General features: G+C 48.8%; 1 protein-coding gene across 1 annotated transcript in view; it reads left to right on the top strand.

Moving 5' to 3' along the window:
- Positions 1–24,541, top strand: part of RALGPS1 (Ral GEF with PH domain and SH3 binding motif 1) — a 195,765-nt gene that overhangs the window by 156,202 nt on the left and 15,022 nt on the right. Inside the window, exons 9-11 of the mRNA XM_008051572.1 lie at positions 12,799–12,925; positions 14,133–14,290; positions 16,862–16,913. Coding sequence (XP_008049763.1) covers positions 12,799–12,925; positions 14,133–14,290; positions 16,862–16,913 — 337 coding nt within the window. The remainder of the gene's footprint in view (positions 1–12,798; positions 12,926–14,132; positions 14,291–16,861; positions 16,914–24,541) is intronic.

Raw genomic sequence — 24,541 nt, 5'->3', positions numbered from 1 at the left:
TAAAGCATCAGCAGACTCCTAGAGAGCAGCTGGCTTTCGCCCAGAGCCATGTCGCAGGAAAATGGGTTGGAAGCTGCATCACAGCATCTTTATGATCGATCCGGCCTCAAGTTGTGCAGTCTCTTGTGCCATGCTTTGTTAGTCAGGGCAGTCACAGGGGCCTGCCCAGGTCCACAGAGACAACACAGATCCTACCGTTCAGTGTCAGAGACTTTGTGGACGTGCTTTAAAACTATCGCCTCAACTGTTTCACAACAGGGAAACAGAAGCTCAAAGAGTTGTTTAATAATAATAATAATACCAGCAGCTGACCTGTGCTGAAGACATACTGTCTGCCAAGCAACATTCTGAGCATTTGTCATGTACTTGCTCAGTGACCCTGACACCTACCCTGTGGGATGAGTACATTGAGGAAGTGGCAGAGTCTGTTGCCAAGCCCAAGGGTCTGAGCAGCCTCTGGGCTCTGTCCCCAATGGCCCATGAAGTACACCTTACCCTGGATGACAACCTTGGCACATCCCTAACTTACCCGCAGACATTTGAGTCATACACTGTCCCCATTTGGTCCTTAGGAGGCTAGTTCAGACTAAGAATCAGAATGCCAAACCTGATCTAGCATTAAATTTTCTTTTCTCACCCTAACTGGGGTGCTTCAGGTCTGACTGCTTGTGGAGAGAGAGTGGAGGTGCTCGGACGTTCTCTCTCTTTACGGCTTTTTCCATATTCCTCAGCATGTTGGAACTGGAGGAGAGGACACAGTTGTAGTTGTGGCACGGGGCCTCCCAGACAGCTAGTACTGCTGATGCTTTCTCTCCTGGGCACTTTCACGAGTGTTTCAGAGATTCTTAAAGTCCTTTGACCTGGGAAGATGCAGACCTGTTCTGGGAACCCCTGCAGCCCCTTCCATGGCACCTCAAAGTCTGGTGCTCACTGCCATCTTCCTGATACTTGGGTTCTCTCCAGCCCTCAACCTCATGCCAGCTCTCCTTATAGGGGCCACCTCAGTCCATGAGAGGCTACACCTCTCCTCATCCTGACAGACTTGTGAATGCAGCAGACTCTTGTGTCCTCTGGCTGTGGCTATGCTGACTTCTTCAGTCCTGAGTAAGGCATTATGAGTCCTCTGGGTTTCTCAGCTGCTAGAGAATTATTTTGAGCTTCTTAGGGTCTGTAGAGAACCCCCTCATTATTTGTGAGTAGAAGAGAACAGCCCCGGGAAAGAGTGCCTCTGCTCTATCTACATGCTTCTCTCCCTGAAAACCCTTTTATATTCTCAGAATGGGTGAGGGCCCCTCATTGAGGAGCTCCAAGGTTGGGCAGCCAGTTGTGGCCCACTCACTCTGGAGTTTCACATTTTCTTTGGAGTTTCCCGTCTCAGCAGCCTGTCACGTCAAGGTCAAGCAGAGGAGTCCATCTCTGCCTAATTCCCTGCCCTGCAGTCATACAGCAGCTTCCTTGGCGCTCTTCGCTCCATTCTCCCTGTGGCCTGGGAATCTGGCATCTGACTGAAAGGAGAGTGTCTCAACGTTGCCACAGTGGAAGGGTGATCGGATGCCATTTGCAGAAAGACACAAACAGGCCCTCTGAATGGTGTGTGAGACAGCTCTTGGCTCACAGTGAGGACCTGTGAGAGCTGCATGTTGAGAAAGAAGGAATGTGTGTGAATGTGGAAGTGACTAGCTCCCAGGCTCCACTGTGAAACCTGGCCAGAGGAGGATTTCAACACAAACAGACTTTCTGTATAGAGGGCCCCCAATGTCCTGGAGAGCCGTAGGACTCTGGCGGACTGGAGAGGACCTGAGTCCCTGCTCTGGAAACAGGACTGTCAGCATAAGCAGGAAGGACACTGAGAATGCTGAGCTTCCTTCAGATTAGGCTAAAGTCTGCCCTGTACTCCAGAGGTTCAGAGTGGTGCTTGCAAGAGCTCCAGATTGTACAGTCATCATTTCCCCTCCTCTGATGAGGAAATGTGTGCTCCAAAGGATGAGGAGACTGGACCCAGCTCCCAGTTTAGCCTGGGGCAGAGGCTGGACTGGAACCCAAGTCCTATGACTTTAAGCTGAGTGGTTTCCCCTGTACCACAGCTGCCTCCCATTAATTTCCAATGTGTAAGACTTGGAAAGCACCCCCATGAGCAGCAGCAGGGCTGCCAGACTGCTTAAATAAGGCAGTGGGGACCCAGGGCAGATCGCTCAGCTGCTACAGAAAACCCATGGGAACAAGGTCCCTGTCCCAAAAGCATGTCCTCCTCTGCAACCATGAGCACTACCGCCACTTACCCAGTGGCCTCCAGACATCAGTCCCAGAGTGAATCTCTCATCATCCTCCTAAACCTGCTCCCTAAGTGCACAGTACCACTCCACTGAAGGTTACCCCTCACTCTCCTCCCTTCCCCTGCTTGTCCCGCCTCTTGGACACCTCTCCTTCACATCACTCATCCACGACTTGGGGCCTCAAGTCTTGGCCACATCCAGTTGCTCTCCAGCTAGAGTGAACTTTCTAGGATGCACATCTTAGCACCTAAAGCTCTTCACACATTCCCCTCATTCAACTCCAGGCTCCTCCAGAGGCCCTGCTCACTGTCACCTCTGTGTCTTTGCACATGCTGTTCCTTCTGCATCCATCACTGCTCCTGCTGGAGCTCTTGTGCCCACCTGGACACTAGACCTTCCAAAGGCCGCCTCCAATCCTGCCCTGTGTTCTCATGTGCTGTGCTGAGGACTTTTCTGCTCACTGACTGTTCACCTGGGCAAGTTCCTGAATCCTTCCCACCTCAAGTTCCATGTCATAAAGTTGAAATGACAACAGTTCTTCCATGGCAGTGTTATTGCGAGGCTTAAATAAGATCATGTGTACAAAGCATTTATCACAGTTTCTGGCACCTTGTACATGCTCTAAATCTTGGTTGGCATCATTATCAGCATCATTATTTTTGTAGTTATACTTTTGGTGTAGTTGTTACTGTTACATTTTTACTATTATCATTTTCATGCCAAAGCTTGTGTGTGTCCTGGGTTTAACTACCTGGTTACTTCTCTCTCCCATACTTGACTGCAAACTTCAGGAAGGTAGAACATCATCTTTCTAGTCCAGTGGTGTATCTCTGGCACCTAGCCCGTGGCAGGTCTAAGGTCAGGGCTCAGTAAAAGGTTGCTGCATGAAGGAGGGGTAGAAGCTGCATGGCTTTCTCCTCAGGGAGGCTGTAGGTCAGGAGCACCATCCTGTGATGCAGATGGAAAATTCAGGCTCAGAGGAGTGAGCTGCTTGCCAGTGGCCACTCAGCCTGCGAGTGGCAGACACAGGTGGGAGCCCAGTCCTGTCTGCCTCCAGATCCTGAGTCTTTGCCATCACTGTTCATCAGCCTTAATCCTGCCCACTTTAAGACCATTAATAGATGGCCCTGTGCTCTTTTCTCTTCCAATCAATGAGTGGTCTGTTGGGCAGCATGTTGGTTTCTTGAAATAAATGTAATGAAAACCAGATTTTTTTTTCAACGTGATATCTTGTTCCCCACAGAGACTGTCAGTTCTCATATGTTCCAATAAAACTGCTAAAGAAACAGCCACTTAAAGAGCTTTAAAGATTATTCATGGAAAAATTATGCTGAGGAAAAATAGAGCAATCCTCTGAGATAGTCAAGCCACATGGTCAGTTTTTCCAGCTGTCCGTGCCATATCACGCCTGGCAGTGGGAACTATACTGCTCAGCAAGGCCAGAGCCCCAATGCATTATCATCACCCATACCCTTGCCCTGCCCCCAGGATATGGAGAAACAGACTTACCAGCCACCCAGCTCACAAACAGTCCCAGAAGACACGTGTCCCTGGCACTGTCACGTGGTGGCCACCCCAGACTTGGCAGGGCAGGATCATGAGGTCTTTCAGTAGCAGAGGGTGTCACTTACTGGCAGAAAGGCCCCTCATCCCTGGGGCCCAGTTGAATGGAAATTCTTCTACTTTCACGTCAGACCCATGCTGTTGGTCAACAGTGCAGGGGAGGGGAGGGACTGAGACCCAGAACAGGAAGAGCAGCAACAGCTTTGAAACTGCATCCAGAGAGGCTGCAGGCTCTTCTGTTGGTTCCCCCCCCCTTCTCCCAGCTGAGTCAAGGGGCATCTGAGGCCAGGCATGCCTCCAAAGGTCATTCAAAGCAGAAAGAAGAGGGGGGCAGATCCAGGTCTAGTACTGGAGGAAGAATCAAGAGTTGAACGGAAGAAATGGTAGTTAAGTCTGGAAGATTTGGGAGAAAATGAAAGTGGAGATAGGGAGCACATGGAGACAAGTGGGACAAGGAGGCAGCAGGAGTGAGCAGGAAGGGACCCCATTGGGTTACCAGAAGAGCCTTGAAGCATCCAACTCTCACCACATTCCTCCAGCTTTGTGACTGTGGTATGCCTCTGAGCCTCCTTTTAAAATGTTGATAATAAAAGCACTAACTACATAGGAATCAATGAAATGGGACTTTAAAGTGTTTGATATTCAAGCCCGGCACACAGTTGGCGCATAATAGATCCAAGAGTAGCAATTGGGTCTTAGCCATTACAGATTTCCTGGAAGAAGTGCCTCCTGCTTACCAGATTACTTTAGATGTGGTCACTGTATTCCTCCTTCCTCGTTTTCTGAACAGGGTCTGGCCTCTGAATAGTCAGCAGTCCTTCTCAGCCATGGTGCCAATGCCATACACCTAGTTTCAAGTTCTGTCTTCATCATGTAGTAAATTAGTAAGCCCCACTTTCTTATCTATAAAATTGGGCTAATGTCATAATTATGACTACTCCAATATCAGGTAGTCACTGCACACTGGAAGGAGCAATGCAATTTGACCTTTTGAAAACATTTTTCTGAATCAGGGTGGGAGCAGAGTGACTCAGGCAGTAGGACTGTAATCCCTCACACACGGCTGCTGATAAACAAAGCAAGTTCCGCCCTCTACATGGATTCATTTCTTGAGCAATATGTGCAAAACCAAAACAAAACAGGATGGTTTTCATTCTTCCTTTTCCTCTCTGGAACAGCTGCATGAGATGTTTCCTCCAGGACAGAGCTTGCTTGTAGCCCGGTATTTTGAGCAGAGGTTCTTCCCCAGGAGCTCACATCAGAGTCACCTGGACAGCTTTGGCAGACTGCAATGCCGAGACCTACTTGTGGTCAACAAAATCAACATCTAAGAATGGGCCCAAGGAACCCCATTTTAAACATGGAGTTCTGATATATCTATAGATGGTTCTGATATATTCCATTTAAGAATTAGAGTCCCAGCTGGGCTTGGTGGCTCAGCCTGTAATCCCGTGCCTTTAGGTGCCTGAGGTGAGTGGATTGCCCAAACCCGCGGGTTCGAGACCCGCCTGGGCAACTTGGTGAGACCTCATCTCTACAATAAATCAGGGAGAGAGCTAGAGGAGAAAGTGCCCTAGCCTGCTCCCTATGGCCCCAACAAGAGACCAGAAGGGCAAGGAGCCCACTGGCCTAGCCCTACAGGGCAGCCCCTTGGCCCATGGCACAGGGTGGAGAAGGGTGGGGGGGCAGATCTGGAGAGGCAAATGGAAGATTCCAGCATAGTGCCCTGCACAGCATCTGACACAGAGTAGATGTCCACCGTCTTTGAGGTATTCTAATTTTAAATAATGAAATAGAGAATACATAGAGAATACCCAGTGTACCCACCATGCATATTTAGCAGCAGGTAACATTTGCCTTGCTATTGGAGGAAAGATCTCTCGCCCCATCCTGCCTCCTTTCCTTTTCCTCCCTCCAGATATCTACTGTCCTGATTTGTGCTATTCTTTTGCATGTTTTGTTGTTTTACTACATATATATTGACATATAAACATATATACTATTGTTTTGTGTTTTCATTTGTTTGTTTATTAAAGAAAAGTTTATTTAAAAGTAAGAGAGAGAAAGAAAGGGAAAAAATTCACCTCCCTAAGGTGGAGGAGGGGACCAAGCCAGGAAGCATGGTGACACATAGCTAAGAGCACATGGCCACACCAGAGTCTAGCAAGACAATGGCTGTTGGCTGCTTGTGGTTGAGTCCTTTTAACAAGGGGAAGATCATTAAGGTGATTCGGTGATGGTCTGTTCCACGTCATCACGAAGGGGCAGGCAAGTGCAGATGATGATGGATAGCAGGCAGATGGGTGGTTAGTCACATTATTGCTGCCATGGTGAGGTTTATTTGTGTCACGTAGGTCACAAACGGCTGATTAGGCAATTCACAAACTCAGACATTTGTAATTTACAAACTCCTTGACCAAAGGTGGTCATATTATCACTTTTATGACTTTGGCTGGCCAAAGGGTGATCTTTGATCTTTGACTTTGACAAGGAACCTAAAAGTTTACAGAAATTATTATGCTAAACCATGAATCCAAAGGTTGGGCTGTCCTGGTCTTGCATTTGATAGAGATTTGCCAAGGGGGGATGGGATAGACTGCTGTTTGCTCTGCAGTATAATGTCTGAAAGCTTTCTAATGGTTATGCTGAGGCAAAAAGACAAACAGAACAGATCACATAGATGTGAAATGATTTATACCTACTTGTTTATAATTATGAACAGGCAAAGTTGTTAAAAACCCTTATGAATTACTAAATTGTAGTCTTAGTTGTGAGGTGTGGGCAATTAGGCAAGAGTGCTTAGTTCCCATCCCTATTGTGTTCCACGGAGTACCCAGTATTTTATCTGTCTGACAGGAGAACTTAGTAAAAGTGACTTAACCAGGTGGGAATGACCAGTTTCTAAACCTTATTATGTCCCACAGGGTGTTTAGTATTTAAAGCTCTACCTTTTTCATAAAGGATGCTAGTTAGGCACAACAGGTAATTTAACCTTTTGTTTATAAAATACAATTTTAACGAGCCTGGTATAACAAACAGTGGTGTTATTTAGCACCAATGATAACACATGGTAAGGTTGGAAGTAAAATTTTACTGGAGCACTTGCAAGTGTGGTTGGAAAAGTAGATTAAAATTACAGTTGGCCTTTTTATAGTTAGTTAACAGGATTAATTTACATGAATCCTTTACTTTTGTCTGGTTGATATAATCCTTTACTTTTGTCTGGGAAGGAAGGTTGATATAATTTTACTTTTGTCTGGGAAGGAAGGTTGATATAATTTTAGTTTAAATTTAATTTGAGAGAGATTTATTATTATTATAAGAAAGCAACAAAAGAACTTTAATATCCTTTTGTCCCAGCTACCCCCCAGACTTGTTAAGCCATGTGGAAACCTGAATGGGCTTCCCAAGTACACGTGGTGGTGGTGACTTGCTGCAGCTAGTAGGTGCCGAAGGGGGGATATTAAGCAGTAGGGGGAAGGGGGATGAGAAGGTTGGAGGCTGGGGTCAGGTGCCATGGCCTTTGGCGCTGGCCCCTTCTCCAAAAGTAAGAGAGAAGAGAGACTGGGGGCCAGGGCTAGATGTCACGGCCCGTAGACGCCAGCCCATCCTCCGCAGGTAAAGGTGGAAGGCAAGAAGGAAGAGAAGGAATGGAAAGTGACAGAGTGGAGTAGCAAAAGCAGATTACAAGAGAGACAGGAGAAGTTAAATCAGCTGGGTTAGCATTTGCGTTGATAGAAGGAAAGCAGGAATTGGAGTTGTGAAAGGAATAGGAGCTATGAGGGAGAGGCTTTCAAGGGAGGGGCTGCTAAATTAGCAAGCTCAGTGTCCTCTGATGAGCCTATAGGCAATGGGGTCTGGGAGCCAACCAGAAATACGGCAAGAGGAACAGTTATCTGGGTGGCGAGCTAACTCATAAAAGGCCTGAATATATGGGATTTGAAGGTATTTGTCATTTCCTTTTAAGTATAAATCAAGCTGCAGAAGGGTGTTAGGAGTTAGGAAGTCACTTTCTGTCCAGGTTTGGTCATTCCCCAGCTTATGTTGTGGAATTTCCCTGTACTTGTCCACCAGATGAAAGGGTCAACTGGGGCAAGGTGGGCCAGAGCCGGTGCCGGGGCAGCAAAGCAGTATTATAATAAAAGGACAGTTGGGATGGGCTCTTGGTTTCATGGATGTGTTTCTGGGCCTTAACCCATCCAGATCCCCTGCCAGGCATCCCCAATAAGTTCAAAGGAATCAGCACAAAGGATGTGAGTCAGAAGGGTGAGAGCATCCTCCCATCCCTGTGCCCACTGAGGGCACTATGCTCTACCATGTCTTGGAAGGCCTGGTATCAGGACTTCTGGCAATTGGGTCCCAGACCATTGCTAGGAATCTCCCAAGATGGAACCGGAAAAACCCTAGAGACCCAGAAAGTCATCTGAACCAGGGGGATCCAAGAGCATGCATATGATAAATGAGGGATGACTCATCAGAGGCACAGAAAGGCATGCCATGCAACTGTTGGAGTTTCAAGGTCCTTTGTGGAGTTACTTCGCCAACTAGAGATGAAAAGAGCAAGGAAACCAAGCGCTTTGTCTCCCACCCATACAGGCACTGGCGGTTTGAACTTTCCTTTGGGGACCTTCTTGCCTCCATAGGGAGTAGCCTTAGGCAGAGATCGTCAGTTGTCCTCCGAGATCCAGCTCGGTCCACCGGGAAACTCAGAAACCTTGGCTAGAAGGAAGTAAAGAGTTAACCCTAGTCCCTCACCTTGTTGGGCCACGGCAGTCTGATGTTTTTCCTTGGGGCCTTCCAGCATGCTGAAGTGTAGCCTCAACCAGAGCTTTCAGTTCCCACAGCTTGCAACACAGTCCACCGAGGGTTACCAGTTAAGAAATAAGAAAGAGAGAGAGAGACAAAGAGAGGGAGACATCTTGGATATCTCGGTGGAACCTCCAAAAATGTTAGGACACAGATAGGGTGAGGGTGGATGGTTGGAGAGAGTAGGGAGGGGAGGAGAACACTGGTAACCCAGAGATCCAAGTAATTGCAAAGACTTGCAACACACAAAGAGGTTTTAAAAAAAGAAAAGTTTATTTAAAAGTAAATTAGAGAAAGAGAAGGGAAAGAGAAAATTCATCTCCCCAAAGTGGGGGAGGAGACCAAAGCCTGGAAGCACGGCAACAGCCATAGCTCAAAGAGCACATGGCCACACCAGAGTCTAGCAAGGCAATGGCCCTGTGTTTTTAAAAATTTGACATAAATGGCATTATGCCATCAACGTTCTTTTTTAACTTGCTGTCTCCACTTAATGTGTTTATGATTTACCCACATTGATACCTGTAGATCCAGTTGCTTCTTCTTTTCTTTGTAGACTTTGTTGAATGAATAAATCACAGCTCTTTTGTTTATTTCCCTGATGAGGGGCATGTACACTTTCACTTTTTTGCTATGACAGCACAATGTTACATTGAACATCCTTGTATATGTGTCTCCTTGTTGTATATACATGAGATTCTCTAGAGTAGATACCTGGAATTGGAATTGCCAAGTCAAAAGGCAAAGCATCTTTACCTTTATTCAGCATCGCTAATTGCTTTACAAATATTTTACACTCATATGAACCCTAACCTGGAGTTGCTGTTCTTCGTCATCCTAGCCAAGATATCATCAGGCTAATTATTTTTTACAATCAGATGGGATGAAAATATATCTCATTTTAATTCTAATTTGCATTCCTATTATTACTAGGCAAGCATCCTTCCTAACAGTTATTGGTTATTTGGATTTTTCTTTTTGTGAATTTCCCTTTCATATCTTTTGCTTAGTTTCCTTGTGTGACTTATCTCTTTCTTAATAGTATTTGAAGCTCTCCATATATCTGAATGCTAATTCTTTTTTGGTTACACGAGTGACAGATGCCTTCATCCAGACTCTGACTCTACTTTTAACATTCATTTGCTGTCTTTTTGTTTGTTTATTTTGGTACAGAAGTGTTTGATTTTAATGCAGTCAGGTTTGTTTATCTTTTCCTTTAGGGTTTGTGCTTTTTATTTCTTCCCTTTTCCCAATGTCATAAAAATTATCTCCTATTTTTTACCCAGTAGTTTTGCATTTTTAAAACATTCATCTATTGTTTAATACAAGGTAGGACCCTAATTTTATCTTTTTCCACATGGAACCCAGTGGTTCTTGTCCCTCATGCTGAAGAACTCCTCCCTTCCCATCAGGAAGCAAGCCTGGACTCCCACTTTGTAATCACTAAACTTTGTCTCTACCCATGCCCCCATACCCAACTGTTTGAATTGCTACTGTTTATGTTTTATAGTGGCATCCATTAAGGCAAGTCATATACTGCTCTTCTTCAAAATTGTCTTGGCTGTTTTGTGTGTTTACTCTGCCATCGGATTTTGAGATCAGCTTAAATGGCCAGGTCAGGAAAAACCTGGAACATCATGTCATGGACAGTTTCAAGCAAGGAGATGACACGATTAGCTTTATATTTTCTAACACTCATGAAGCTATATGGGGGTTAAATTTGAGAAGATCAGACTGGAAGCAGGAATAAAATAAAGTGTGGGGGCCCAGACTAGTCAGTGGCAAGAGAAGTGGACAGGGAGGAGGTATGCAGGTCTTGATGGCTGTAATGGCAAGTGAGAAAGGGAAGTGAGAAGCAAAACACCAAGTCTTAGTCTGGGAGGAGCCAAAGAACTCCCCTTATTCCAAGCCAGGTGACTGAGTGACCAACAGTGCCTCCACCAAGGCTGGCAAGATGGAGAAGGAGGCTGTACTGCCCTTGGGGTATCTTAGGAAAGGCAAATGGAGAGATCAAGGCACAGATGGGCATATAGACCTCAGGCCAGGAAAGAGAACTACAGTAAAGATTTAAGAGGCATCATCTTATCTACTCAAATGCAAAACAGGAGCCAAAGAGGGAGCCTGTGTAGACAATTCCAGCATGAGGGACTGTTAGACAATGGAGCTTATGGAGGAGACAGGGTGACAGTGATTGAAGAGGCACAGGGAGGAGGAGAGTGTAGCATCATGGCTGCCCAGAAGGGAGGGCGGTTCAAGAAGGGGGTCATCCTTAGCTCAGGTGCCAGGGGCCCTGGGGAGGCGGTTGATGAGCTGTCAGTGGTTTGGCAGAAAGGAGGTCAGTGGATGTGTCGTTAAGTACAGAAGTCAAATCTTTGGAGTGACTGGAGAGGTGTGAGGGCAGAGGAGCACAGACCTATATTTGCTGGGAGACTATCTGGTAAAGGACTTGGCTTCCTTGTGCCTGTAGACTGGAGGAAGGAGCTAGAGAAGGGAGAAGCAGAAAGCAAGGCAGTGGATTCTCAGAGAAGACAGGTAGGACCAAGAGGAGAGATAGGCCCTGGATGAGGAGCCCCCATGCCCAGGCCTGGCAGGAAGGCCAGTGTGAATGGAAGTGTGTGTGGCCACTGTAAGGGTGACTGTGAGAGGACCATACCTGACCACCACAGTTTTCTCACTGAAGTAGAGAGAGGTATTGTTTGAAGACAGAGGTCTAGGATTTGCCAGGGGGGCTAAGGAGAGAGGTGATATTTGGGAATGTTGCTGAAGAGAACAATGAGAAAGTTGGCCCAAGTGGGGAGATGATGAAGGGGCCTGTGCAGGTTGGGGTTTGGAGGGGTCACAGCATGGGTGAGACAACTAGTGGGATGTGAGAGAACTCAGCCGGCAGCAGGTATTCAGACCTGGAGATGATACCTCGTGAATCCTCCAAAATGCCAGAAAGGGGCTAGACTTCCCACAGTGTTCAGGGAAGGGACACGCATGGGTCAGCATTTTGGATGTTAAAACAAGAATAAGCTAAGCAGGCTAAAGGACATGGGAACCCCACAGGCAACTTGTGGATTAGTGGGATTTTGTGGTGGAGGATCTGGAGCTCTGGCTGGGCCTCAGGCTTGTATGCCCCTCAGGACAGTTCCCTAGCCACGGCCAGGCAGGGGCCCCCTTGACCTGCTCTGTGTTTGATATGCTTTGCAGGAGGTGGCTGAGCCCTTTTGTAGAAACTCTAGCCCATACCACCAGTTTCTGGCCTAGATAGCCAGGGCTGGGTAAATATTTGGGGTTACCTTCCTTGAAGATCTCGCTTCCCAAACCACAGAAACTGAAGAGCCAGGGCCACATTCTCAAAATATAACTGAGGATATGGCCAGCATCAATCTCTGTGTATTGTGCTTGGTGGGGCTTGTGGCCCACAATTCCTTGGCTCTGATGACCTCCTGTTAGCCCCATGAGTGGGTTAAGAAGAACATGGTAATAATTACCATAATAAAATGAATAATGGCTATGAAAGTCCATGTAAGTTACTTCATCATCTTTCCCTAACCATCTGCAAGATTAGTTGAATTATTCCTACTTTTCAGATGAGGAAACTGAGGCTCAAGGAATAAGTTAAGTAACCTGTCCAAAGTTTCCGAATAGTACGTGACAGATCTGGGATCTGAACCCTGTCTGTCTAGCTGTGCTCTTGCTCAGCAAATCTGCTGCTCAGTCCCTTTTCTGTTGAATGCATGGGTAGAAACCAGAAATTGGCTTGAGGGTAAGGGAGTAGAATTAGAGTCAGAAGACACATTTAAGTCTCAGTTCTGTTACTCACCAGCTTTGGATAAGTCATGCTGTAGGGAAACAGGGCCAGGCTGATGATCCCACCTCCATCCATGGCCTTCTCCCTCCAGCCAGTGAGTGCTGTGCACAGCAGAATACTCGCCATCCTGACAGGTGGTTGTCAGCCTTGGAAGTCAATTCCTATATTGGGAGGGAGGGATCAACAGATAATGGGTAGGAAGACACTGGGTTCATATGAACCTTGCCCCACCTGTGACAGCTGGGCCAAGTACCTTTCCCCAAGCCTGGCTACCTCCTCTGAGCCTCTGCACCCCAACACAACCTGCACAGCCCTTCACCCCAGCACCTAATCCCCATCTCACTCTCTCTGCTTTGTTCACAGGCTCCTCTGCTGGCTCCAGTTCTGCCAGGTTCAGCCGGAGGCCCACCTGTCCTGATACGTCTGTTGCTGGCAGCCTCCCCACACCTCCAGTCCCCAGGCACAGGAAGAGCCACAGCCTGGGCAACAAGTGGGTGATGGAGCGAGCCCTCCCTCAGGGCTTCAGACTGGCCTATGTGTGGCCGAGGGCATAGTGCTGGGAAGCACTTGGGCTGGGTCCTTCCCCTTGCTGATGGGAACTCTTGGACCCCCTAGCTGGTATACTCTCCTGGGGCTGGCTTGGGCTTTGGAATAGCTGAGGGCACCTGTGGCAGCACCATCTCCATACCACCCATAGGCATAAATTATGGGCTCAGCAGCTGATGGAGGAAGGGTACAGGGAAGGGCAGGGAAACAACAATAGCGTTTGCCCAAGCCCAGTTAGTGACTCACGGAGAACCCCAAGTGCAGTGGACTTCCATCCAGGGCAGCATGAGGTTTCTTGTGGCATCAGCCTGCAGAGGTATGGGGCCCACACTTGGGGACATGCGTGGGTCCTCAGCTTGACTGGAAGCAACCATGTTTGTGTCCCCAGTGTACTGAGCACAGGAACCCAGACAGATGGGTTCCTTCCTTCCTTCCTTCCTTCCTTCCTTCCTTCCTTCCTTCCTTCCTTCTCCCACTCCCCTCCTCCCTCTTCACTTCCTCTTTCCCTCCTCCATACTTCTCCTTCCTCTCTCCCTGCCTTCCTTCCACCTCTAAGGCCCTAGCCTCGGCTCAGCCCAGGCTGGCCCTTGAGGAGCTCCCAGGCTGGAGGAGAAAGAGTTGCTCTCTGAATATTCTTGGTGCTAGACACTCTGCACATGATGCCTGTCAAGCATGATCTCATTGAATCCCCATGCAGGCCTCTGAGGTAGGTGCTGTTATTACACATTTTAAGAATGAGTTCAATGAGGTTTGACAAGATGAAGTTCTTGCAATGGCAAGGAAGCTTGGAGTAAGGATCTGGACCAGGTGTGTGTGTGACTCTAGAAGCAGATGTGCTGCCCTTGACTTGTGTGGCCTCATCATTCACAAGCACCATTTGTTCACTTGAGCCTCATAGTCATCCTGGGAGACAGGCAGGGCAAGTCTCCTTAGTCCCCATTTGATGGATGGGGAAACTGAGGCTCAGAAAAAGGATGTGACTTGCCCAAGGTCATGCTGTGAGAGAGGGCAGAGCCTGGGCTGTACCATGACTCTGGGTGGAGTCATTTTTCCTGCAGTCATCTACTCAGGCCCCCCCGCCCCAGCAGGTGTAACCACTGTTGCTCTATAGATACGGAGCTCTGCCTTCTTTCTTCCTTTCCGTTTTCTAGTATGATGTGTCAGTTGAGTGTAGTTGAGAGTAAAAGTGCAACATTCCCATCGGAGAAAGCGAGGCATCTACTGGATGACAGTGTCCTAGAGTCCCGCAGCCCCCGCAGGGGCCTGGCCCTCATCTCCTCTTCTGCTGTCACCAATGGACTCTCCCTAGGTAAGCGTCTCCAGCCTGCACACAGCAGGCAGGTGGGCCACAGGCTCAGCGTGCGCTCTGTGTCTGTCTGTGTGTCACTGTGCTACGCCCAGTGGCCCCTCACCACCCTGCAGAGCTGGCTCCCTGCAGGAATTGCTCAGAGCCAGAGAAGCCCTCACTATCCTCCTGGGCTTTGTGAAGAGCCCTGGGTGTATCCTCATCCTGCAGGAAGCCTCCAAGTGTGGCAGGCAGGTGAAAGAAGCAACCAGACATGTGTCTGAGACCAGCTGCCATTGACTAGCAGCTCCCCAAACCAGGCTGTGTCATAATCAGGCTTCTGTCACTGGAGCCACAACCTGTAGGCCCTATAGGGCAAAGCAGGGGAGGCTGCCTAAGGTCACGCTGGGTGGCAGCTGGGTGGGCCACCGGGTTCTCACTTGTGTACTTGTCTTCACACCAAGAAACCAGAAGTAGGGAGGATGAATAATTGGTCTTCGGGGATGCAGTGGCATCACCGAGCATCAGCCAGACATGGTGCTTATGGGATGGAGAGGATTTGACATTTCAAGTCTAGTGTTGGGCTCTAGTCACAGGTCCATCCCCATGTAGTGCCCAGGTCAGCTGAGGGCAGGTGGACATCACTCTGTCATGACTGCCATTAGGCCAGTGCACTCTGATAGCTGTTGCCTTTCAGTGTGCTTGTGCCTTTGTAGTCTGTGTGTCTGTCCGTTTCCCTTAATAGGGAGTCCTCCCAGGGCTGGTGGTTAGACAGTTGCAGAGCTGGGAGTTTGATCTGGTAAGGCCTGTGGAGCAGAGGGCCCAGGAGCATGGGGGTCATGGAGACAGGGAACAGGAAAAACAGGCAGGAATCATATCCCATATCTCTTTGAAAGTAGGCCAGTCTCAGAGGCCATGGGCACTATGAGTCTGGGGGATGCTGTCTCCCATCCCCTGACAGTCTGTGACAGCCAATTTCTGTGTCTGCCTCTTTCCTCAGAGAAGGTCATCCTGTTTGGAGCCAGTCAGGGTTATTCAACAGCTCAGGTCAGTGTATCCAGGGTTCCAAGGTGTGCCTTGGAAGAAGTGTTCTGGGTTCCATATATAGGGAAAAGACTGAGTTAAACAAAGTCTTCTTTCTGGAGACTTTGCTGTGCTGATGGGTGTTAAGAATCCTCAAGGAAGTCATCAGAATCTGCCAGTTCCCACATTCTTTGGTCATGGAACCTTTTTCCTTGGAGCGACTGATGGGACTAGGGTTCTGAGGAATGCCTTCTGGGAAAATCGGCCCAACAGCGCTCAGCTGGTCAGTGGAACAGCTGTTTTACATCCAGGAAACTTTCTCAGCTGTGCCTGTGTCTGGGTCTTGATATTCCTGAGACAGAAAATTCAATCAGATGCTATGCTGTCCAGTAGCCAGGCAGGCAATCACAAGGTTGTTTGGTTCCCAACTACTCAAGTCAGGGCTCTCAAAATGTTTCTCTGTTTGGGGCTGAGTAAGACCCCGAGTAAGTGACTTAGTATGCATGTGCCTTCCTCCCATTGCTCAAACTGATTCCAAGGGTAATGGGGCCTCCTCCCTCCCCACTTTCTCACTGCTTGACCTTGGTGCTCTTATTTTTTATTTTTTATTTTTCTTGAGACAGTGTCTCATTCTGTTGCCTACACTGGAATACAGTGGTATAATCATAGCTCACTGCAACCTCCAATTCCAGGGCTCAAGCAATCCTCCCGCCTCAGCCTTCTGAGTAGCTGGGACTACAGGTGCACCACCACACCTGGATAATTTATTTTTATTTTATTTTATTTAAACATAGGGTCTCACCATGTTGCCTAGGCTTGTCTCAAACTCCTGACTTTTGTGATCCTCCCACCTCAGCCTTCCAAAGCTACTGCACCTAGACTGGCTTTGGTGCTGTGAACCTCAGAGCCTCTGAGATGTGGGAGAGTGCAAAAGCTTTACACATCAATGCTTGAGTGACAGGAGAAAGATCTGTCCTTGGAGAGCCCTAGAGAAGCAGTGTAGCCCTGTCAGCCCAGGGGGCAAGCCTTCAGGTAGGAAGAGGGCAGCAAAGTGGTGGGGCCCAGCCCTTCTCTGTGTTTCCACTGGCCAGGAGTCTGAAAGGGCCCTCCTTCAAGGCTTCTGTCTAATAGTAGATTGCTGCACTGTGATTAGAGTCTAGTCAAGTCCTGTCCTTGGGGAAAGACGTGCTCATGTGGCCTCCATCATTACCAGGTGAAGCTCGTTCTATTCCTGGCTTCCCTTGGGCCAGAAGGGAGGCCGGGCCTAGGCCCAGACAGAAACCTGAGGACTCAGTCTGAATTAGGCTAGTGGGTGGACAGCAGCCCTCAGGGGCAGTGGGAAGGGAGTAGAGGACCTGCCCGGGAACAGTGGGTCCAGATGGTTATTTTGACTTGCTCCCAGAGCAGAGTTAGAAGTTGTAGCAGCCAAAACTCAAGTCATGTTGATGCCCACAGAGTCAGGAAGATTTTTCTCTGGCACTTCTGTGAGCTCAGGGGCCTGGGCCCGGTGACCCAAAACAGGCCCCTCTTCTGAAAGGCCGCCGTGCTCACTGACCTGTGTTCCTTTTCCAGGCAGTAGTGAGAGCTCAGAGTTTAGTGAAGAGATGTCTTCAGGGCTGGAAAGGTGAGTGTGGCCTCAGCGCGGCCTCCCTCCCAGGGAAAGGTGGTCAGGGACCGAGGGAACTGAAGACAGGCCCTGGCCAGGAATGACCCTGTCCCACCCACCCTACGCAGGCCTCAGGGACCTAGGTGGGAGGGTGGGAGAGCAGGATGGGTTGGCCCCAGCCCCCGTGCTCTGAGCAGCCCCTTTCCTCTTCTGAGCCAAGAGGCTCTTCCTCCAGCCAAGCTGCAGGAGACTGGGAGCAGATTTACTTTGAAATGTGGGTTCTTGAAATTGGAAGCCTGAGAATTGGCCTAGTCTTGAGATGGGCTGGTGGCTCCGCCTGGTGGGGTCCAAGAGTGTTGCAGCCACACGGCCTCAGGCCTTGGGCATTTGTTGAACACTACCCTGCTAGGCACTGTTGACAGGGAAGTGGCTACAGCTGCTGGCTCCCTTGTGGCTCCCTCAGCCAGGGCTTGGTCCCTTGATGAGCCTGTCTGCCACATGCCCCATGCCTCCTGCTCAAGAATTCTTGTCATACATGCTCCACATATTGGTGTTTTCCTGTGCCAGGCACCAAGCAGGGGACAGGAATGCTGTGAATAGGGTCCCTCCCTAGCCATGGTGCCACCAGAGGTGAAGGACACTCAAGGTCTGAGGGGAGGTGGGAAAATCCAGTGGCACAGAATGTCTGGAAAAGGCAGGTTTCCACCAGCATCCCGGTGCCTGTATGCACAAACACATGCACGCACAGTTTCACACACTCACACATACACATGCATGGCACACGCACAGTTACATACATATACACAATTATACACTATCACACATACACATGCACACTCACCCATATTACTTGTGTGCATGCTCATACACACATACACTCAGACACACATGTGGGCATATACACTTTCACATATGCACATACAAATGCATGCATTTGTGTATACTTACACAGTACATACCCTCACACATACACTTATGTACACACAAACATACGTGTGTGCATAAGCACTCATGTGCACACTCCTCTGGTGCTGGAGCTCCTGTCTCTTTAGTCCCCATAATTGTAAATGGACCAGAGAGAAGGTAAATGCTGCCTAGAGGCTCCAACAATGGAGTCCAAGGAGCTTCCAGAGGGGCTGACAGCCAGTGGTCGTGGCTGAGCATGGCCTGTGTGCCAGGAACCGTGTTGGCACATTCGTGCAGGGACTCACTGAATCCTCAGCACTCCTGCCCAGCAGCCATTCACACTGTCCCCTTTTTGTACTTGTGGAAATAGGGCTCACAGAGGTGACGTGACTCGCCTACTTCACACTCGTTGTGGTATGGGAATGTGGCAGAGCTGAGCCACGTTCATGGGTTCCTGACCTCTGAACCTGGCTCCTCGTCACTGCTTCACTCCTTGGCCCAATACAGGATTTAACCCCATGTTGGCTAGTTAGTTAGTCTGTCTGTCTGTGAAACTCAAGCAGGGGGTGGTGGGGATTGATAATGCATGAGCTCTTTGGAGGCTGTTTCTCCGGGCCCATCCCCTTCTCCACTGCTCAGGCAAACGGGCCCAGCAGCTTTCACCCAGAGAGCTACCTCTGCAGTGGGGAGGAGAACCAGACAGGAACAGGGCAGACTCCAGGACTCTCAGCACCCATTGGGGATTCCTGGGGACACATGGAGGGAGATGACTTGTAGGCAGGCCAGCACCTCCCCTGGCCACAGGCTAATAAGAGGACATGATATGGGAAACTCAGGCACAGATCCTGAGCAGCAACCAGACCTGGACCTATTTGCTCATTCATTCATTCTTTCACTTATTCATTTCTCCATTCACTCATTCATTCAATAACTGCTTTTTAAGCAACTGCTCCCTGCTAAACACTATGCTGGTTACTGAGGGTATAGCAGATATGGTTCCTGCTAAGTACTCATGAATAAGATTAGAACTGCTAGGAAGGAGGATGTGGAGAGAGAATTTCTTGCCCAGGAAGATGATACTGTACACAGTTCAGTCATGAACACTGTGAGCTGCAGCATTTCCTAGTGTCTAGATTACTATCCATCTGAATGTTTAGAGTAGGTGCTTTTTGGGATCTCCTCCAAGCACTGATCTCACGGCTGGCTCATTGGGGCAGATACTCAGCCCTGTCCCCCCAGCCCGCCCCTGCAGGGAGGATGTCCTGTTTCTCATTCTCTGGGGACCTAGCTCTTGGCCCAGCCCCATCTTGCTGAGGGAAGCAGGAGGCCATCTGCTTTGGAGGGCGCCAATGGCCCCTTGTGTCAAGATCCAAGCCCAGTGCAGTCCTGCCAAACAGACATCAGCTGCCCCTTGGTACCAGTCTCCATCTCCAACCTGCACTGTCCTGACAGAATCCACTCCTACAAAGGCGTGGGAGCATTCTAGGCTTTCCTGAAGGCACCATGAGAAGTTTCGAGGGGAGGATTTACCTCTTACAGCTTGAAAGTCTTTGTTGTTCTTTTCTTTCAGTTTCTTTCACCTTCACATTGCCTCTTGGATTTTACTCTTAACTTTAGTCCCTCTGGGTCCTCCCTCCACTCCTAAGTCTTCTTCAAGCTGAATCTGCCTGCTCTATAAAGGGGAGTAGATTCCCTCTTCCTCAGAAGCCTAAGTGTCAGTCTGCCTGGGCTCAGAGACTAGCTTCTGCACAGAAAGAGTCTCCCCAACACAGAAAACCCACCTGGTCCTTGATGCTGTCAGAATGCAGCTTTCTCTACAGGGTTATACCTGCTTGAGCAAACAGCGCTATGGTGTAGGGGAAGCCTAACCCAACTTAAAGGAATGAAGCCGTGAGAGAGAAAGAGGTCTGGCGAAGTGGGAAGCAACACTTTGCCCCACAGCTCTGAAGTTTAGGGACCACAATCTTTGATTACCAGCGTCCTCAACCACTAGCCCTGGTAACAAGCCTAGCCCAGGCTAGGAAGAGAAATAGAGCCAGATACAAGATAAAAGGCAGGGAAACTTCAGGCCACACATACCTCTAATGATTTGAAGCCACACCTTCCTTAATCACTGTTAATGCCACTGTTGACAGGCAGGCAGGAGAGTTTCTGTTGTCTGGTCAAGGGCAGGATCATTTGGCTCTGTCCTGTGTGTTTGCCTTGCCCAATTACACACATGGACATCTCAACCCAGTGGCCTGAAGATGGTCCTTGAGTGTCAGCCAGAGTTCAGATTGTAGGTACCCATTTTGTCCCCAAAGAGGCAGGTCCTAAAGAGCACCCACACCAGAGCCCACCAAGCCCCATGGATCCACTGTGCTGATCTCTGAGGATGGCCTGTCTCTTCTGGGACTACGGAGTGAGGGTGCAAGGAGCAAGGACCTCTTCTGATCCTTGTCATCCTCGTGTCCCTTCACTCTTGTAGCCTTGGCAAGGTCATGGGGCCTGGGGGCTTAGGGAGGGACAGCCAGACCCACGGAGGCAATTGCTGATCATTCCTCAGCTCCCAGGCTGCCCTAAAGATGCTCGCCTACACTCAGGGCCCAGAATGAGGACAGGGTGGTAGTCTTGCCCAAATTCTCAAGAACTGCAGAGCCATGGGGCGAGAGTGAGCCCACTCTTCTCTTATCAGCAGTTTTTCTTGCCTTATGTCTGGGGAGAATGGGGACAAAGGTAGAAGGAGAACCCCTAGCTCACTTTGCTTTTCCACGGAGTGGGGAGGCAGCCTTGAAAGCCATTTTAATTAACTGGAAAGTAGGGTCTTTTGGCTTGTGCCAGGCTCCTTGGAAATGAATGGGAAAGGGAGTGTTTAGTCAGATAGCAGGTACTTCTTTATGCCTGATTTGGAAAGCAAGTGTTGGCACTAAGGTGAAAACAACATACATTACAAAATACATTAATGTATTTTAAATGGACTTTTTAAAAAAAAGAACAAAATGGCTTGTAGAGATAAACATATGTATATGTGAAAATACATAATATCATTCATCTTTATTATTCTGAGTTGCAGGATTATTGAGTGAGGGTTTTCTTTTTGTTCCCGTATTCTCCAAATTGTCCACAATGGGTAAATGTTTCTCTTATACCAGAAAACAATCAACTTTAACTTATTAAAAGAAGACATAATCGGAAATGATTACTGATCAGTTTTTAATAATTGAAATATGAAAATGTATCACAAAGTTCATTATAAAACATTTGGCCACTCCACTGTCTTCCCTGGTTTGATGCCACCAATCTCTGTGGAAGTACCTTCCCATGTGAGAGACAGGCAGTGATTGGGGTGGGAAGACTAGGGGGTAGGGAGGGGACACTGGGAGGGCCTATGGTCAGAGGATGGGGAGGTGGCACATTACTCTTTCTTAAGCAGAGCAGGTTCCTCTTCCTACCCTGGAAGGGGTGGGGACACAGCAGGAAACTGAACAGAACTCAAAGTCTTAAACGAGCCATGCCAGGTTTACAGAGGATGGAAGGAGTCCTGCAGGATGCCATGGAATGTCCAATAGGGTTACCTGCATCAGGCTGCATTTGCAGGATGGCTTCTGAAGGAGACAATGGTTAAGCAGGGGCCCAAGGACATTTGGTGAGGGAGACCCTAGGGAGTACCTCAAGGGTGGTCCTGGGACCTGAAGAGCTCTGAGTCATGTACCAGGACAGGACAGGTGTTTTCCTGTGCTTCAAGCTCTGAGTCATGTACCAGGACAGGACAGGTGCCCCATGGCTGAGTAACTTTGAGGCTCATGCAGGAGAGATGGGCTCCATGGCATGTCCTGTTCTCTCAAGTTTTTCTGCACCTCAGCAGCGAGAGACAGGGTCAGCAGTACTGGGAGCGGCTCTTCAGGACCACTGACTCTCTCAGGCCCTCAGGTTCCTTAGTTCTTCAATGAGAACTGCATAGTGAACACCTAGCTCAGAGGTAAGAGTTATTATACCTGAGGAACTGATTGGGGGACTTTTATGAGTTTATCTCAATAGGTACCATTGACCAGCAAGAAAACAACCTAGGTGTCTAAGGCTGGGTAGGGGAGCAGAAATTTCCCCAAATGGCAGTTCAGTCATCATGGGATAGATGGATTGGAATGAAAGCAAATTTCCACTAACCCCTTCTGGCCTCCAGGATGACACTGGCCTGTGGGGAGGGCCCCTCTAAGAGGTTGCTGCAGACAATTGGCCCCAAGGGTGCCATAGGGCTTTGCTATAGGGTGTCAAGGGGGTTGGATGGTACCATTTCTGAACTGTGTGAGGTTTACTTATTCATTTTAGCTGGTGGAATCATCCAACATCCTTAGGGAGACACCAGGAAAGTAGAGTCATGGCAGCAGTCCCAAGCCTGCTGCCTCCAAAACAGAGTCTTTAAAGGCACTCGTTTCCTTCCTTGAGAAGATCATTGAACTCTGGTAGATGCCCCAGGTTTTCCAGGTCACAAGGATGCCTCTCAAGCCCCAGATTCTTCAGTATTTTGGGAGATGTGAACCAAGCTCTGGAAACAATCCTGCAGGTCGGGGAGGGGTTCCCTGGACTGCAGCAAACCGTACAAGTGGCCGCCATTCTCAGGATGACCCCTCATAGAGAACCACTTGTGGCTGAGGCCCAGGACTCCATGATAGTGGGCTCACGTTCTAGCCCCACTCTCCCCTAAGTCTGATTTCTTCAGCCTGATACCTGGATTCATCTGCTCTGGACCTTTGGCCCATGTCCCCTGCAGGAGACTCAGAGACACCAAGCTCTGGACTACCTATCCTGTCCTGGTACATGACTCAGCCCACAGCTACCTCAGGTCCCAGCAACCCCCCCCCACCGCCGCCCCCTGCAAGGGCTCACCAGAGTTCCCTTCACCAAATGCCTTTGCATGGCAGTCCAGTTAGGCAATTTACCAAGCTTCTGATTTCAGTTTCCCTCAAAGATGCAATCTCTTGCTTTCTTAGCTCTAAGCACTAAAGTCTAGCAAGTGAGGCTCAACTCAGCAGACTCCCCTGAGAGAGAAGAGTGGACAAAGGTCCCCAACTTCTAGGTGCCAGGGCCTTTTGCTTGACCCTGTCCTCGGGCCCTGGCAGACAAGGCTGGGTCCAGCCAGCTCACTGCTGCTGCTTCATGAGTAGCTGAGAAATCTCCATCCATGGCTTCTCTGTCCAGTATCTTCAACTCCTTCAAAGTCGACACCTGGAAAGTGGGCAGGACTCTCCTTCTGTTGGTCTATCCTTCTCTCTACATATCTGCTTTTTCTTCTCTCTCTCTTTCTCTCTGTCCTGTCCAGTCAGCTATCAAAAGGATGAGACTTGAAATACAAATGTGGTTCATAGGAATTTTCAGTGAATCAGAAACATTGCCCAGAGAAGGGTGGTTGGCTCACAGAGAGCAAAGGTCCTTTAAAAAGTGTTACTAGAAGAGATGTCCAAAGGCCTAGCCAAATTCAGACTGGCAGTTTCCTGGCTATAGATGAGGGTGAATCATCAGGAAGCATCCAGGACAAGCCATGGCCTAATGGGACTGACTTCCTATTCAGGCTGTGCTTGGACCCTTCCATAGATGCATGCCTACCAGGGGCTCTGTGAACTTAAGACAGAAGAATGTGAGGGGAAGGGAGCCTACTTCTACTATGACCAAGATTACTGAGGCCTCAGCGTAGTTATTATCCAAGACTTCTCTATGTTCCCAATCTTCTAGACCAGCAGCAGGGACTCAGGGCTTTGTAAATTTAACCCCCAAGGTACCTACCTGCAACCTAATAAATACCTAGAAAAGGATAGGGGGGAAGACGGCCTTTCAGACTCACTTGGCTAGTCTGAATGCTCATGATGCTGTCAGTCCAAGCAGTACCCTGGCTGCTTCCACCTCAACAGTACCACCCACTTTTCCTCATTCTAGTGTTGCGACCTTGGGCAAGTGACTCCACCTATCCAAGCCTCAGATTCTTCATCTGTAATGTGGGGATGATCATAGTGCCTATCTTACAGCATAGTATGAGTAAGTGAGATAGTTAATCCTACTTAGCACATTACCTGGCACCCATCAGCTAATCACCTCCCCTTTATTATCATCAGCATCACCACAATCCCATCCTCTCATCATCCCCCATCATCATCATTCCATCAACTTCCTCCTCATCATCACCTTGCACACTCTGGGACCAAGGTATTTTACATCTTCTTCAGACCAGTTTCTGTGAGCTGCTGGTCTGGGCAGGCCTCATTTGCCTGCAGCAACCTTCTTTCTCCCAGCTCTGCCCAAGATCCCTGAGAGGGGAAAAATGACCTCCCTGGGACACATTGTGTTCATCCACATCTTCTCAGAATAATGCTACAAAAGGTGTCTGTGGATCTGGATGGGAGCCTCCATGTCACTCAGAAGAATCCCAGAACTGGGGGTTCAGCAGATACCACTACCTGTTCATTTTGCATTTCAAGACAGGGACACTCCAGACACTTTCAGATTGCCTGGCTCTGGTGGCTAAAGATGACTCTTCTGTGCTGATGCTAGCCTGCCAGGCAGCCTTGCTCTGGCTCTTCGGGGACTTAAATGGGAGGGAAAGCTGGTTGCCACAACACTGACTCTATTCTCCTAAAAGGCTGGCCCAGGGAAATGTCACTTTTACACTTCCCTTCAAGGCTTGCGGGTTGCTCCCCCAGCTCTAGGGAGAGCAGGCTCTGACTTCCACAGCCTGGAGCAACTAGATTGGTACAGGCCTTTGGTCCACATAG

The sequence above is a fragment of the Carlito syrichta genome, unplaced genomic scaffold, assembly GCF_000164805.1.
Source record: "Carlito syrichta isolate Samal-C Ts95f unplaced genomic scaffold, Tarsius_syrichta-2.0.1 Scaffold199527, whole genome shotgun sequence".
NCBI lineage: Eukaryota > Metazoa > Chordata > Mammalia > Primates > Tarsiidae > Carlito > Carlito syrichta.
This window is presented reverse-complemented; position numbering and strand designations above follow the sequence as displayed.